General features: G+C 45.2%; 1 protein-coding gene across 2 annotated transcripts in view; it reads left to right on the forward strand.

The window, feature by feature from the left end:
• The window catches only part of bmpr1ba (bone morphogenetic protein receptor, type IBa), a 154,414-nt gene that overhangs the window by 100,532 nt on the left and 36,484 nt on the right, over window positions 1-17,398 (forward strand). For both annotated transcript variants that reach the window (XM_031817168.1, XM_031817167.1), the window contains one exon: window positions 4,791-5,101. In XM_031817168.1, the coding sequence (XP_031673028.1) occupies window positions 5,023-5,101 (79 nt within the window). In that variant the 5' untranslated portion in view covers window positions 4,791-5,022. The remainder of the gene's footprint in view (window positions 1-4,790; window positions 5,102-17,398) is intronic.

The following is a 17,398-nucleotide window of genomic DNA, read 5'->3' on the forward strand; positions in this document are numbered from 1 at the left end:
CCCCGCACTTCAGAGGGACAGTGTGTGAGGGTGGGGCGGGTACATAGTGTCCCAGTGTTTTGGAAAAGAGGTCCTCCTCCTCGCAAATAATCCTGCGCCTCGAGCAAATCACCGCTGACAGCCACACTGCCAAAGTGAGACCACAGATCACCGCTGACAGCCACACTGCCAAAGTGAGACCACAGATCACCCCTGACAGCCACACTGCCAAAGTGAGACCACAGATCACCGCTGACAGCCACACTGCCAAAGTGAGACCACAGATCACCCCTGACAGCCACACTGCCAAAGTGAGACCACAGATCACCCCTGACAGCCACACTGCCAAAGTGAGACCACAGATCACCGCTGACAGCCACACTGCCAAAGTGAGACCACAGATCACCCCTGACAGCCACACTGCCAAAGTGAGACCACAGATCACCCCTGACAGCCACACTGCCAAAGTGAGACCACAGATCACCCCTGACAGCCACACTGCCAAAGTGAGACCACAAATCACCGCTGACAGCCACACTGCCAAAGTGAGACCACAAATCACCGCTGACAGCCACACTGCCAAAGTGAGACCACAGATCACCCCTGACAGCCACACTGCCAAAGTGAGACCACCACGCAGGCACCCACACAGCCGCAGGCACACACGCAGGCACCCACACAGCTGCAGGCACCCACACAGCCGCAGGCACACACGCAGGCACCCACACACACGCAGGCACCCACACAGCCGCAGGCACCCACACACACACACAGCCATACACACAGCTTGAAGTTTACACACGAACTAACACAAAAACATGTTGTTCTGCTTACTGGTGAAAAGGAAGAAATCTCAGTTTGTAGAATCTTTTCGGAGGCTGGACATGCTGGAAGTTACACTTCGGTTGAGTGGAGAGAACAAGGTTTCTTGGGGAGTGAGTTTAGGGGACCCAAAGTAGGGTAGAGGGGTACGGAGAAGAGGGGAGGGCGGGACTGTTTATTTGTAGAGTAATTTAGAAAGAGGGTACCCATTGTTAGCTGCTAATGACCAACGAGTGAAAAGAACAGAAGTCTGGTCGTGTAATGACCGGAAGAACAAATCTAGACTGGGATAGAGGAGAAACGAGAGTTCACTAGACATCTGGGTGTCTGTGTTGTCCTCCTCTTTTGTGAATTGCTTTTGTTGTTTTGTACTGAGGGGCAGTTTGGGTGCCTGTTGGTGTGCTTTGTGCCTCTCTTGGCTTCCTTCCCTCACTTGGCTCTCGTCGGAGACGGTGAGGTCTAAAGTAACAGTTGACGCAGTAACAGCCTTCACAGAATACTCCCTCAGATCCACAGGCATGCATGTGTATACATTTGCACGTCTGCACACACACAACACAGGGGCGCTAGTATGCTGGCACACACACAACACAGGGGCGCTAGTGTGCTGGCACACACACAGCACAGGGGCGCTAGTATGCTGGCACACACACAGCACAGGGGCGCTAGTATGCTGGCACACACACAGCACAGGGGCGCTAGTATGCTGGCACACACACAGCACAGGGGTGCTAGTATGCTGGCACACACACATGCACACAGTCAGGGCGTGCGTGAGTGTGTGTCAGAGGGGGCGAGGTCATTTGTAGCTGTGTGGTAAAGGCCTTACAGGGAAAAGGAAATGGCCTGTTACTGTCTCACTCCATCTCTTTATTAATGGAAATGCTTTTGGCAGAGATGATGTCATCTCAGTTCTAACTACTCTGAATGTTTATTCATGTGAAACCTGTTTCAACCAGGGAGCAATCCTGTGCTGCTGGAGATGATCTAGGATCCGTTTGGACATTTTTCCCAGTAATGGTTTAAGGTTAGAGTCTTCCTGTCAACACACTGGTAGTAACACTGGTAGTAACACTGGTAGTAACAACACTGGTAGTAACACTGGTAGTAACAACACTGGTAGTAACACTGGTAGTAACAACACTGGTAGTAACACTGGTAGTTACACTGGTAGTTACACTGGTAGTAACAACACTGGTAGTAGTTACACTGGTAGTTACACTGGTAGTTACACTGGTAGTAGTTACACTGGTAGTAGTTACACTGGTAGTAGCTACACTGGTAGTTACACTGGTAGTAACAACACTGGTAGTAGTTACACAGGTAGTAACACTGGTAGTAACACTGGTAGTAACACTGGTAGTAACACTGGTAGTTACACTGGTAGTAACAACACTGGTAGTAGTTACACTGGTAGTAGTTACACTGGTAGTAGTTACACTGGTAGTAGTTACACTGGTAGTAGTTACACTGGTAGTAGTTACACTGGTAGTAGCTACACTGGTAGTAGTTACACTGGTAGTTACACTGGTAGTTACACTGGTAGTAACAACACTGGTAGTAGTTACACTGGTAGTAGTTACACTGGTAGTAGTTACACTGGTAGTAGTTACACTGGTAGTTACACTGGTAGTAACAACACTGGTAGTAGTTACACTGGTAGTTACACTGGTAGTAACAACACTGGTAGTAGTTACACTGGTAGTTACACTGGTAGTAGTTACACTGGTAGTAGCTACACTGGTAGTAGCTACACTGGTAGTAACAACACTGGTAGTAGTTACACTGGTAGTTACACTGGTAGTAGTTACACTGGTAGTTACACTGGTAGTAACAACACTGGTAGTAGTTACACTGGTAGTAGTTACACTGGTAGTTACACTGGTAGTAGTTACACTGGTAGTAGCTACACTGGTAGTAGCTACACTGGTAGTAGCTACACTGGTAGTAGCTACACTGGTAGTAGCTACACTGGTAGTTACACTGGTAGTAGTTACACTGGTAGTAGTTACACTGGTAGTAGTTACACTGGTAGTAGCAACACTGGTAGTAGTTATACTGGTAGTAGTTACACTGGTAGTAGTTACACTGGTAGTAGTTACACTGGTAGTAGCAACACTGGTAGTAGCTACACTGGTAGTAGCAACACTGGTAGTACTTACACTGGTAGTAGCTACACTGGTAGTAGCTACACTGGTAGTAGCTACACTGGTAGTAACAACACTGGTAGTAGTTACACTGGTAGTTACACTGGTAGTAGTTACACTGGTAGTTACACTGGTAGTAACAACACTGGTAGTAGTTACACTGGTAGTAGTTACACTGGTAGTTACACTGGTAGTAGTTACACTGGTAGTAGCTACACTGGTAGTAGCTACACTGGTAGTAGCTACACTGGTAGTAGCTACACTGGTAGTTACACTGGTAGTAGTTACACTGGTAGTAGTTACACTGGTAGTAGTTACACTGGTAGTAGCAACACTGGTAGTAGTTATACTGGTAGTAGTTACACTGGTAGTAGTTACACTGGTAGTAGTTACACTGGTAGTAGCAACACTGGTAGTAGCTACACTGGTAGTAGCAACACTGGTAGTACTTACACTGGTAGTAGCTACACTGGTAGTAGCTACACTGGTAGTAGCTACACTGGTAGTAGCTACACTGGTAGTAGTTACACTGGTAGTAGCTACACTGGTAGTAGTTACACTGGTAGTAGTTACACTGGTAGTAGTAACACTGGTAGTAACACTGGTAGTAGTTACACTGGTAGTAGTTACACTGGTAGTAGGTACACTGGTAGTAGGTACACTGGTAGTAGGTACACTGGTAGTAGTTACACTGGTAGTAGTTACACTGGTAGTAGGTACACTGGTAGTAGGTACACTGGTAGTAGTTACACTGGTAGTAGTTACACTGGTAGTAGTTACACTGGTAGTAGTTACACTGGTAGTAGTTACACTGGTAGTAACACTGGTAGTAGTTACACTGGTAGTAGTTACACTGGTAGTAGTAACACTGGTAGTAGTAACACTGGTAGTAGTTACACTGGTAGTTACACTGGTAGTTACACTGGTAGTAACACTAATAGTAACACTGGTAGTTACACTGGTAGTAACAACACTGGTAGTAACAACACTGGTAGTTACACTGGTAGTTACACTGGTAGTTACACTGGTAGTTACACTGGTAGTAGTAACACTGGTAGTAACACTGGTAGTAGTAACACTGGTAGTAGATCCACTGGTAGGAACAGATACAGATGCCTTCATTTATAGTCAATCTCTCTAAATGGTTATGTGTTAATGATTGAATCAACGGTTTATGCATACTGTTATCTACAATATTTGTGTCAATTGTCTTGAATTCAATAATTTAGTTTGTAAACTGAAGTAGTATGTTTTGTTTTGATAAATTATATGCACATATTGATGAAACACAGCATAATTTGGAGGGGGAAAATAATGCCTAGTCTATTTATCAATGTCGAGCCAAACTGTTGTCAACCACAGAGACAGAGGATCCCTTTTGTTTTTCCACTGAGATCTCCTCCTGTTCATTTGGTTCACTACTTTAACTGTGGGTGCCAGAGACTGGCAGGTCCTCTGCTTGTTTTTTGAGAGGACGAGAATGTCCTCACCCCTCTCTTGCCCTTACTAGCTTACCCCTCTAGCTTCCCCCTCCTCTCCCTTGTTCCTCTCCCCAACCCCTGACCTTCTTCTCCATGGGCAACAGAAGCTCAGAGAGGTGTGAGAGGAGCAGGCAGAGGAGCAGGGCTAGTGGTGGGGGTTCCAGCCAGGCCAGGAGCGATCAGCTGTCGTTTTGTTGTCTTATCCACAAGGAGTCCGGGGAGAGGGCTGGCCCTGTCCTTGCCAGCCCCACTACTACTACACACATACTGCACTGTGAGAGAGAGAAATGTAACTCCGCTCTCTCTCTCTCTCTCTTGCTCTCTCTCTCATGCACTCTCTCTCTCTCTCTCTCTCTCACAGCTGGCCAGTCAGTGTGGAGCAGGAACAGTAATTGAGGCTGCTGTGTGTGTTGTGCAGAGTGGAGTTTCTCATACCGTGGACAGAGAGGAGACGCGCGCATTCCCCAGTCTGAGCACACACACACACACACACAGGGGGGAGAGCGAGAACCAGGGAGTTGAGACATTGTGTGGAGGCCGGAGCCTGAGGGAGTTCCCCCCTCATCTGTAGCCCGGCTAGCAGTCGAGACACCATGCTGGTGCTGTGGGAAGGAGCACACTGGAGCCATCTAATCTTGCTTGGACTATTGTCTCTGCGCTACCAGACCTACGGTGAGTACTACTGAGTGGTCTAACACACCGCTCTGTACACTCTATCTCGCTCTCTCTGTCTGTCTCTCTCCCCTACACAGCTCTCCTCAGTCCCAGGGTTAGGGGTAGTCCCCAGGGTGGCTCAGACTGGGGAACGATCCATGGTAAGGGACCTGACACTTTCAGACTGGTCACACTATATACTGGATTGAAATATGTTGGGTGATATTTTACATATTAAGGAGCACATGTATGGCACAGTTGTCCAGGTGTGGAAATGCTTTGAAGTCTATAGAGAATACGCAGCTTCATTTGCGTTGCATGCTTTCAACAACGACAACATGGTATTCAGTTCCCTTCTCGTTTTGGTGGTATCAAAGTTGGCCTTTTCTCTAGATTTCAATGGACTTGGATTTTAAAAATGGTCAATGACGCAGCCGAATACTCTTCTGGTTCAGAGTTATCATTTTGATTTACAAAATTCTGTCTTGTTTAATTTATATTCACTCGAATAATGATTAACACATGGCAATATTATATTGTTATAACATCTAGATTCATGAATATATCCTCTTGTTTTTAATGGAAGTAGGCTATTTGTTTTGGTGGCTTGGAATGATAATTTTTGTGGATTACAGTAACAGATGAATTTCGAGAAAAATCTGGAAATTCTATCGGTCGCTATGACAAAGGTTAATCTTAATAGCAAGGGTTGTTGGCTGCAAGCAGTTTACCAATTAGATGTATATTCTTGCTTGGGTTTGTCGTTCTATTTTTATTTATTGTAGTCATTGTAGTGGATTACAGTAACATCATTGTAGTGGATTACAGTAACAGTAGCTTTAAGGGAAATGTGAGCGAGCAGCCTGCTCTTGGTCCATGTTAATTAGAGTTAGGGTTTGTTTAGTGGTGTGTAAGGCATCGCCCAGTGTGCCTGGCCGGCAGATAGATGGGGGTGTATTCATTTAGGAACCAAATGGGCAGAAACATGGAGGGGCCGACCTGAATTTGTTCAATAACTAATTCAATGTTTTGCTACGGTCTGTACTAATGAATCCATCACAGAGCAGTCGGTCAACCAGGCAGGGATACGGAGCTGTCTCCCACTTGTTTGACACACAGTTGGACTCACAGCTTAAAAAACACTCAACCCTCCTTCTGCCAGGGCACACAATGATTGAGCTCACACACACACATGCACACACACACTTCCACCATGCAAGTACATATACACACATGCAGTCTCAAAAAACACACACACACGCTCATGAAACACACGAATGCACACAGACTCTCAAAGCACGCATGCATCTGCGCACATCCACACACACAAAACACACACCCACACACAAAACACACAGGTTGCAGTGAGGGCACATCCTCTAAAACGTCTATATTCTACAAAAACCAGACGTTGTCCTATCAGGGAGTTCAATCTAACAGAATGAACCTGAAAATGCTGACCAAGTTCTCTAAATGGTGCTTATAGAAGAGACTGCCTTCATAGATGTAAGGTACCTTGTGTTGTGTCTGGTTCTATGTAGAGTTTATGATGTGAACAGGCTTAGGTTGGTCTCTGTAATGTTAAGTAAGAGTAAGTACCCGTTCAGGGTAATGTATGTCCATAATGCACTGCTTTTATCCATACTACAAAACCTACTTGGTTTTCATTTAGTATTTTAGTTAACTCGATGAGTTAAGTCGTATTTGCTGATATTCAATTATTTCTCCCTTGGTAATAATTTGTAACACATTTCAGTTGTCTTTAGTCTGGGTTTACTATCATCAGCAGATATATGAAGCGTATATTTATTTAGATCAATGAAATGAAACCCCATTGACTTAGTCAGCTTTTAACCCTTCGCTTCTGTTTGATTGGGCCTACACCCTTTATGTTCCTGGTCAATTTGACCTGTTGACCTGGAAGTATATTAATATAGATATATGATTTTAACCTCCCAAAATGTATTTTCTAGTAGCTGAAAATGTCGTCTTTTTCATCCCACGAGTTGATCGATCCAACTGTTCAACATTTCGAGAGAAATGTTTGATTACTTTACCAAAGTCTTAAATGAATCAAATTGACATTTTATGATATTTGTGAATTTCGTTTCCTTTTTTTTTGTTGTCAAACTTCCGATCCAATGTACCTCGGTCTCTGAACATCACAGGGAAAATATACGGTCCCACTTTATTTTAATAGTCTAGATTTTCCATCTATACGGAAAGTATTCAGACCCTTTCAATGTTCTACATTTTGTTACGTTACAGCCTTTTTCTATATGAAAAAGGATTCTCCCTCATCTACACAAACTACCCCATAATGGCAAAGAAATTTCTCTGTGTGTGTGTGTGTGTGTGTGTGTGTGTGTGTGTGTGTGTGTGTGTGTGTGTGTATATAAACATTTACAGTTGAAGTCGGAAGTTTACATACGCCTTAGCCAAATACATTTAAACTCGGTATTTCACAATTCCTGACGTTTAAACCTAGTAAATATTCCCTGTCTTAGGTCAGTTAGGATCACCACTTTACGTTAAGAATGTGAAATGTCAGAGTAATAGTAGGAAGAATGATTTATTTCAGCTTTTATTTCTTTCATCACATTCCCAGTGGGTCAGAAGTTTACATGCACTCAATTAGTAGTTGGTAGCATTGCCTTTAAATTGTTTAACTTGGGTCAAACTTTTCGTGTAGCCTTCCACAAGCTTCCCACAATAAGTTGGGTGAATTTTGTCCCATTCCTCCTGGCAGAGCTGGTGTAACTGAGTCAGGTTTGTAGGTCTCCTTGCTCGCACATGCTTTTTCAGTTCTGCCCACACATTTTCTACGGGATTGAGGTCAGGGCTTTGTGATGGCCACTCCAATACCGTGACTTTGTCGTCCTTAAGCCATTTTGCCACAACTTTGGAAGTATGCTTGGGATCATTGTCCATTTGGAAGACCCATTTGCGACCAAGCTTTAACTAATGTCTTGAGATTTCGCTTCAATATATCCACATAATTTACCCTCCTCATGATGCCATCTATTTTGTGAAGTGGCACCAGCCCCTCCTGCAGCTAAGCACCCCCACAACATGATGCTGCCACCCCGTGTTTCACGGTTGGGATGGTGTTCTTCAGCTTGCAAGCCACCCCCTTTTTCCTCCTAACATAACGATGGTCATTATGGCCAAACAGTTCTATTTTTGTTTCATCAGACCAGAGGGCATTTCTCCAAAAGTACAATCTTTGTCCCCATGTGCAGTTGCAAACCCTAGTCTGGCTTTTGGCGGTTTTGGAGCAGTGGCTTCTTCCTTGCTGAGCGGCCTTTCAGGTTATGTCGATATAGGACTCGTTTTACTGTGGATATAGATACTTTTGTACCTGTTTCCTCCAGCATCTTCTCAAGGTCCTGCTGCTGTTCTGGGATTGATTTGCACTTTTTGCACTAAAGTACGTTCATCTCTAGGAGACGGAACGCGTCTCCTTCCTGGGCGATGTGATGGCTGCATGGTCCCATGGTGTTTATACTTACTTACTATTGTTTGGACAGATGAACGTGGTACCTTCAGGTGTTTGGAAATGGCTCCCAATGATGAACCAGACTTGTGGGGGTGTACAATTTTTTTCTGAGGTATTGGCTGATTTATTTTGATTTTCCCATGATGTCAAGCGAAGAGGTACTGAGTTTGAAGGTAGGCCTTGAAATACATCCACAGATACACCTCCAATTGACTCAATTAACCTATCAGAAGCTTCTAAAGGCATGACATAATTTTCTGGAATTTTCCAAGCTGTTTAAAGGCACAGTCAACTTAGTGTATGTAAACCTCCGACCCACTGGAATTGTGATACAGTGAGTTGTAAGTTAAATAATCTGTCTCTAAACAATTGCTGGGAAAATTACTTATGTCATGCACAAAGTAGATGTCCTGACTGACTTGCTAAAACTAGTTTGATAACAAGAAATTTGTAGAGTGGTTGAAAAACAAGTTTTAATGACTCCAACCTAAGTGTATGTAAACTTCCAGAGACCAAGTCGGGCTCTGGCTGGGCCACTCAACGACATTCAGAGAATTGTCCCGAAGCTACTCCTGCGTTGTCTTGGCTGTGTGCTTAGGGTCATTGTCCTGTTGGGAGATTAACCTTCTCTCCAGTCTAAGGTCCCGAGCGCTCTAGAGCAGGTTTTCATCAAGGATCTCTCTGTACTTTGTGCCGTTCACCTTTACCTTCGATCCTGACGAGTCTCCCAGTTCCTGCTGCTGAAAAACACTGTGAAAGCGTAATGCTGCCGCCATCTTGCTTAACCATAAGAGTGGTATCATGTTTCTTCCAGACTTGACGCTTGGCATTCAGGACCAAGTTTCATCAGACCAGAAAATCTTGTTTCTCATGATCTGAGAGTCCTTTAGGTGCCTTTTGGCAAACTCCAAGTGGGCTTTCATGTGGCTTTTACTGAGGAGTGGCTTCCGTCTGGCCACTCTACCATAAAGGCCTGATTGGTGGAGTGTTGCAGAGATGGTTGTCCTTCTGGAAGTTCTCCCATCTCCACAGAGGAACTCTAGAGCTGCAGGTCAAATTTACACAGAACATAATGGAAGTCACTTTTCCATTACTGTGTCAATTATTATTTTTTAATGTATTTTTTAAATGACATGTTTTACAGGTTTTAGACTCATAGTTAGGAATGTAGATGAAGGGTTATGGTGAAGAATTTTTTTTCATTCCTACACTCAAGGCCTTGTGTACAAATGTTTGTACTGTAGAACACCTTGTCAAGAACCAGACACATGTTCCCCGATTTTAAAAGGGGAGTTCTACCAAGACCACTTGAAATGTGCCTTTGACTTTAGATAGACTAAATGGACGTGTAAGCATCCCCCATGTCCTCTTATGACTTGTTTAACTATCTCTTTCCTCTGCCTGTCTTCGTGGCCTTTTCATTATTCTGTCTGGCTTTCTTTTTTTCTCCACACTTCTCTAACTTCAGTATGGAGGGAAAGTGTCAGTGGTAGCAGGAAGAACAGTAGCCATCTGTTAGAACAGTAGCCAATAGTTTCATCAGTTCAGTGTGTGTAGTACACAACTTTACTATCATCAGTTTGGAATGCAGATTCTGTCCCACTAAATCATTGCAGCAGGGCTACTGATTGCTCATTGGCTCTAAGCAGCAGGCTATTGATTGCTCATTGGCTCGATGCAGCAGGGCTACTGATTGCTCATTGGCCCGATCTACTGAAACATCCCATTATTGTAATCTCATCAACATGATGTGTAGCTTCAGAGGGAGGACTGTAGTAGCCAGCCCACAGTTGATTCATTCCTAGTGTGGTGGAAATACAACAGGGATTCATGCTGCTGTTATTGTAGCTACTTATGTATCGAACTATTGTTAGGTGAGAGAAATACAAGAGCAGCCTATTCAGGGATACAATAGAATGACTGTTTTCCCCAAGGGACCTTCAGTTGTTGCAAGGCGATAAGATGTTAAGATATTAAATAAACACATAACAGCACAATTCCCACATAACATATACAAAACAATGCTGTACACGGTATAAACAAGGTAAATATAGGTCACAATGAGGTTTGAGGACGAGCATGGGAAAACACTGCTACATTAGTGCACCCCCTGCAGGTCAGCCAATATGGTTCACCCTTGTCGCCAGCCAGCCGGCCGGCATCAGCCTCCCACAGGTTGGTAGAAGGTTAAATTAGTGGCTTAACTGACTATAGAGTTCAACGTGAGTCATAAAGTAAAATATTTGGCCAGGTGAAATGTGAAGACTTGAGAGTTTGAGGAGAATGGCTACAGAGAGATGTTTCCCTATCTCTTCAGGTAGTCGACTGAATTCACAGAGGAGACGGTCTCCCCTGTCTGAGGAGAGAAGAGAGAGTCTCCCCTGTCTGAGGAGAGAAGAGAGAGTCTCCCGTGTCTGAGGAGAGAAGAGAGAGCCTCCCGTGTCTGAGGAGAGAAGAGAGAGTCTCCCCTAACTGAGGAGAGAAGAGAGAGCCTCCCGTGTCTGAGGAGAGAAGAGAGTCTCCCCTGTCTGAGGAGAGAAGAGAGAGTCTCCCCTGTCTGAGGAGAGAAGAGAGAGTCTCCCGTGTCTGAGGAGAGAAGAGAGAGTCTCCTGTGTCTGAGGAGAGAAGAGAGAGCCTCCCGTGTCTGAGGAGAGAAGAGAGAGCCTCCCGTGTCTGAGGAGAGAAGAGAGTCTCCCCTAACAGAGGAGAGAAGAGAGAGCCTCCCGTGTCTGAGGAGAGAAGAGAGTCTCCCCTGTCTGAGGAGAGGAGAGAGAGTCTCCCCTGTCTGAGGAGAGAAGAGAGAGCCTCCCGTGTCTGAGGAGAGAAGAGAGTCTCCCCTGTCTGAGGAGAGAAGAGAGAGTCTCCTGTGTCTGAGGAGAGAAGAGAGAGCCACCCCTGTCTGAGGAGAGAAGAGAGAGTCTCCCCTGTCTGAGGAGAGAAGACAGTCTCCCCTGTCTGAGGAGAGAGTCATTCTAAGCATTTTAGCCTTGAGCTTGTTTCAGCTATGCTATTGTGTCTTATGTGAAGGGCCACTATTCATTAATTGTAGGAGTGTTGATCCGTTTAGACTTTTAGAGCATATAGGACTACAAGGACAGGAGGGACCTGGTCCCATATCAGCACTTCTACTCTGAGACTCTGTATGAATACGGGTCCAGAAGCACAACATTTCGTTTATCAAAAAGACAAAGAGCGAGGGGAAAGAAGGCGACGCTGCACAAAGCTGTTGGTACCTCAGGCCAGCACCAGACTAGCCCTGAGAGGAAGCGGTTAGTTTACATTTCATTGTGCTTTGTGGAAACGACACCATAGGATCACTTTTCATATTCAAAGGACTGGAGTTGCTTTGCTTTTGCCACTACTTGTTAATGAGCCCTTTTTTTTTTGGCAAAATGTCCAAATATCCTATTGTGTTGTTGAGGTTTTTTTTTTATGGTTTTGTCCTTAAAGTAATAAAGGTTTTCGTTGAGCTGAGTTGATCTGTTTGGCATAACGTTGTTAGGTGTCACATGGAACTTTCCTAATTATAAACTGTAAAATAAACTACAGAATGAACTCTAATAAATCTCCAGACAAACAACAACCGAGGTGTTAGACTGTAATAATATATTGTTTTAATCAATAGCTTTATAAAGAACCAAATAGTGGAAGACTGAAGTGTCCCACCCACTGGTGTTTTAATCAATAGCTTTATAAAGAACCAAATAGTGGAAGACTGAAGTGTCCCACCCACTGGTGAGTCCTGGATCACCTTATTTTTAACCTCATTACATGTACACAGCAATTCAATAATTGTTTATTAGAGTAAATTACAGTAATCAAAATGCAAATGCTACTTCATATAGTTGTCCTTTTGGTATTGTCAAAAAGGAATTTAGGTTGTCTGCGATGCAGCCTTATTCCCTTATGAAACCACATTATTCTAAGGCACTGCATCTCAGTGCTAGAGGCGTCACTACAGACCCTGGATCGATTCCAGGCTGTATCACAACTGGCCGTGATTGGGAGTCCCATAGGGTGGCGCACAATAGGCCCAGGGTCGTCCGGGTTAGGGGTTGGCTGGGGTAGGCCGTCATTGTAAATAAGAATTTGTTCTTAACTGACTTGCCTAGTTAAATAAAGGTTAAATGAAAAAATACAAAATTCTACCACACTCTGGCTACAGAGGCAATCATTTCAAAAGGATTGTTTCAGAGGAAAAAAGAGAGCGAGAGAATGAAAGGGAGGAAGAGGGAGAGAAGGTGAAAGAGGAGAGGGAAAGTGAGGGCGCTGTTCTGTGCTCCTCAGAGCTTGTTGGTCCAGTGGCTTCCTGACAGGATGTGTCTCGGGTTCCCCTCAGTAGAACCTGACACCCAGCCGTTCAGATGTGCAGCTCCGCTGGCCAGCCCAGGGCCCCAGGAGAGAGGAGGGTTGTCCTGGGGTGAGCGTGCCGGAGCCTGGGGCCCAGAGCACCTGTGGCTCTCTAATAACCAGGGGGAAAAGGAAAGGAAAGGAGAGGGTGGGGGGGACTAGGTATTAAGGGGCATTACATCCTGTAACATATACCCCCTTAGATTAACGGTCCTCATCTTCTCCTTAGCGTTTCAGCACCAGCTGAATCCTAACATATACCATGTTTTGCTATTGGCTGGTCTGTGGGAGTATTTCTATTGGCTGGTCTGTGGGAGTGTTTCTATTGGCTGGTCTGTGGGAGTGTTTCTATTGGCTGGTCTGTGGGAGTGTTTCTATTGGCTGGTCTGTGGGAGTGTTTCTATTGGCTGGTCTGTGGGAGTGTTTCTATTGGCTGGTCTGTGGGAGTGTTTCTATTGGCTGGTCTGTGGGAGTGTTTCTATTGGCTGGTCTGTGGGAGTGTTTCTATTGGCTGGTCTGTGGGAGTGTTTCTATTGGCTGGTCTGTGGGAGTGTTTTGCTATTGGCTGGTCTGTGGGAGTGTTTCTATTGGCTGGTCTGTGGGAGTGTTTTGCTATTGGCTACTCTGTGGGAGTGTTTTTCTATAGGATACTCTGTGGGAGTGCTTTGCTATAGGCTGGTCTGTGGGAGTGTTTTGCTATAGACTGGTCTGTGGGAGTGTTTTGCTATAGACTGGTCTGTGGGAGTGTTTTGCTATAGGCTGGTCTGTGGGAGTGTTTTGCTATAGGCTGGTCTGTGAGAGTGCTTTGCTATAGGCTGGTCTGTGGGAGTGTTTTGCTATAGTGTACTCTATAAGCTACTCTGTGGGAGTGTTTCGCTATAGCATACTCTATAGGCTACTCTGTGGGAGTGTTTCTATTGGCTGGTCTGTGGGAGTGTTTCTATTGGCTGGTCTGTGGGAGTGTTTCTATTGGCTGGTCTATGGGAGTGTTTCTATTGGCTGGTCTGTGGGAGTGTTTCTATTGGCTGGTCTGTGGGAGTGTTTCTATTGGCTGGTCTGTGGGAGTGTTTCTATTGGCTGGTCTGTGGGAGTGTTTCTATTGGCTGGTCTGTGGGAGTGTTTCTATTGGCTGGTCTGTGGGAGTGTTTTGCTATTGGCTACTCTGTGGGAGTGTTTTTCTATAGGATACTCTGTGGGAGTGCTTTGCTATAGGCTGGTCTGTGGGAGTGTTTTGCTATAGAATGGTCTGTGGGAGTGTTTTGCTATAGACTGGTCTGTGGGAGTGTTTCTATTGGCTGGTCTGTGGGAGTGTTTCTATTGGCTGGTCTGTGGGAGTGTTTTGCTATAGGCTGGTCTGTGAGAGTGTTTTGCTATAGGCTGGTCTGTGGGAGTGTTTTGCTATAGACTGGTCTGTGGGAGTGTTTTGCTATAGACTGGTCTGTGGGAGTGCTTTGATATAGGTTGGTCTGTGGGAGTGTTTTCCGATAGGATACTCTATAGGCTACTCTGGGAGTGTTTTGCTATAAGCTACTCTGTGGGAGTGTTTTGCTATAGTGTACTCTATAAGCTACTCTGTGGGAGTATTTTGCTATAGTGTACTCTATAAGCTACTCTGTGGGAGTGTTTTGCTATAAGCTACTCTGTGGGAGTGTTTTGCTATAGTGTACTCTATAGGCTACTCTGTGGGAGTGTTTTGCTATAAGCTACTCTGTGGGAGTGTTTCGCTATAGCATACTCTATAGGCTACTCTCTGGGAGTGTTTTGCTATAGCATACTCTATAGGCTACTCTGGGAGTGTTTTGCTATAAGCTACTCTGTGCGAGTGTTTTGCTATAAGCTACTCTGTGGGAGTGTTTTGCTATAGCGTACTCTATAGGCTACTCTGTGGGAGTGTTTCGCTATAGCATACTCTATAGGCTACTCTGGGAGTGTTTTGCTATAGTATACTCTAGGCTACTCTGGGAGTGTTTTGCTATAGCATACTCTATAGGCTACTCTGGGAGTGTTTTGCTATAGTATACTCTATAGGCTACTCTGGGAGTGTTTTGCTATAGCATACTCTATAAGCTACTCTGTGGGAGTGTTTTTCTGTAGGCTACTCTATGGGAGTGATACAAATCTCCCCTTTTAATCAGGAACTAGTTGGGAGACTACTAAATGATGGGGCTTAATTCTCCTGGATGACATTTCCCCTAGGTACTGATCCAGGATCAGCTTCCCCTCCCCCAATCCTAACCTTAACCATTATTGGGGGAGATGCAAAACTGACCCAAGATCAAGGTAACTTCCAAGCTCAATAACAAGGGGACAAGTTGACATGGACACCTCCAGGACAGTGTCATCCCCCCCCTCCAGGACAGTGTTAGTTAGGGCATCACTGAGAGGGGAGTACAGATAGATGAGAGGGTAGACATTGAGGCCTGGGGGGGGGGGGGGGGGGGGGTGAAGGGGTAGTTCGATTAAGGGAATTTGTCTGTTTTGGACATGGTTTTAGTAGCCAATTCATGCAAAACCAAAAATAATGACTCCGGGAAGTCGTTTTGGACACTCGCATCAATATGAGTACGCGAGGACTTTTCAGGACATTGTTTTATCAAAGCAATCGGTGGTGGTAGTGGATGGATAGACACACCGTTGAGAGTGACGATCCTCCCCCGCTGCTCTCCATATGATTCCTTTTCTCCTCGACATGGCTCAGTTACTCCTCCCAGAGCCGGGGCCATCCGTCCGGACCTGACACTTCCTTTTTGGCTTGGACAGGGCTCTCTCTTCCCCATCCAGAAAAACTTTGCTCACCAGCTCTCACTGTCTCTCTCTCTCTCTCTCTCTCTCTCTCTCTCTCACACTCTTTCTATTTCTCTCTCTCGCTCTCGCTCTCTGTCTCTCTGTCTCTCTCATGCTCTTTCTATCTCTCTCTCTCTCATGCTCTTTCTATCTCTGTCTCTCTGTCTCTCTGTCTCTCTGTCTCTCTGTCTCTCTTTCTCTCTCTCTCTCTCTCTCTCTCTCTCTCTCTCTCTCTCTCTCTGTCTGTCTCTGTGTGTCTCTAGTTTTTTTCTGAATGTTTCTCTTCAGGTGTTTATGTTCTCCTGTCAAGGTCAGTACACAGTATGTTCAGTGTTTGTTTTGAAACAAATTTCATGAATAAAATGGAAATGTACACCTAGCTAGACAGAAAAGAAAGCAAATGTTACAATATGCACCATAATATCGTTTCCTAAACCACCACCATAATATCTCTGTCTAAACATGCACCATAATATCTCTGTCTAAACATGCACCATAATATCTCTGTCTAAACCTGCACCATAATATCTCTGTCTAAACCTGCACCATAATATCTCTGTCTAAACATGCACCATAGGCCAGTTGATAATCCACAGCCATTCCCTGTACCTTAGATGACCACTCACTGTTCCTCCTCATATTAGGATACCGAACCAGTGAGGACTGTGTGTGTTTATGCTGGACAGGGCTGACTGCGGACAGGGCTGACTGATGGACAGGGCTGACTGATGGACAGGGCTGACTGCTGGACAGGGCTGACTTCTGGACATGGCTGACTGATGGACAGGGCTGACTGATGGACAGGGCTGACTGCTGGACAGGGCTGACTGCTGGACATGGCTGACTTCTGGACATGGCTGACTTCTGGACATGGCTGACTGATGGACAGGGCTGACTGATGGACAGGGCTGACTGATGGACAGGGCTGACTGCTGGACAGGGCTGACTGATGGACAGGGCTGACTGATGGACAGGGCTGACTGATGGACAGGGGGCAGGTGCAGGCCCATGCTGCCTGCCACCGCTCCGCTGCGAGGACGCTGCGCCTTCCCCCTCTGCCCTGGCCTGCTCACACAGTGTGAAAGTGTGGTGGTGGCGAAGCTCCACTGTGAGACTGCCTTAACATGGTGTAGAGAGGGGGACAGAGGGAGGTGCGGTACAGTAGCTTGTAGGGCTGTTGTTTTTTAGGGCTGGTGGGGGGGACACCTAATCAAATGGCTACCCAGACTATTTGCATTGCCCCCCCCCCCCTCCCCCCCTTTCTCTTACGCTGCTGCTACTCTCTGTCATTATCTACGCATAAGTCACTTTAATAAGGCTACCTACATGTACATATTACCTCAATTACCTTGACTAACCGGTGCCCCAGCACATTGACTCTGTACCGGTACCCCCTGTATATAGCCTCCACATGGACTCTGTACCGGTATCCCCTGTATATAGCCTCGCTATTAGTATTTTACTTTAACTATTTGTTACTTTTATTTCTTATTTTTCTTTAGGTATTTTTCTCAAAACTGCATTGTTGGTTAAAGGTTTGTCAGTAAGCATTTCACTGTAAGCATTTCACTGTAAGGTCTGTTGTATTCAGCGCATGTGTCAAATACAATTTTGATTTGATAGGTTAGTGAGTGTTGACAAGGTAACGCTGTGTCATGTTGCTGTTGTATTGCCTTACCAGC

Source organism: Oncorhynchus kisutch, linkage group LG3, assembly GCF_002021735.2.
Source record: "Oncorhynchus kisutch isolate 150728-3 linkage group LG3, Okis_V2, whole genome shotgun sequence".
Classification (NCBI taxonomy): Eukaryota; Metazoa; Chordata; class Actinopteri; order Salmoniformes; family Salmonidae; genus Oncorhynchus; species Oncorhynchus kisutch.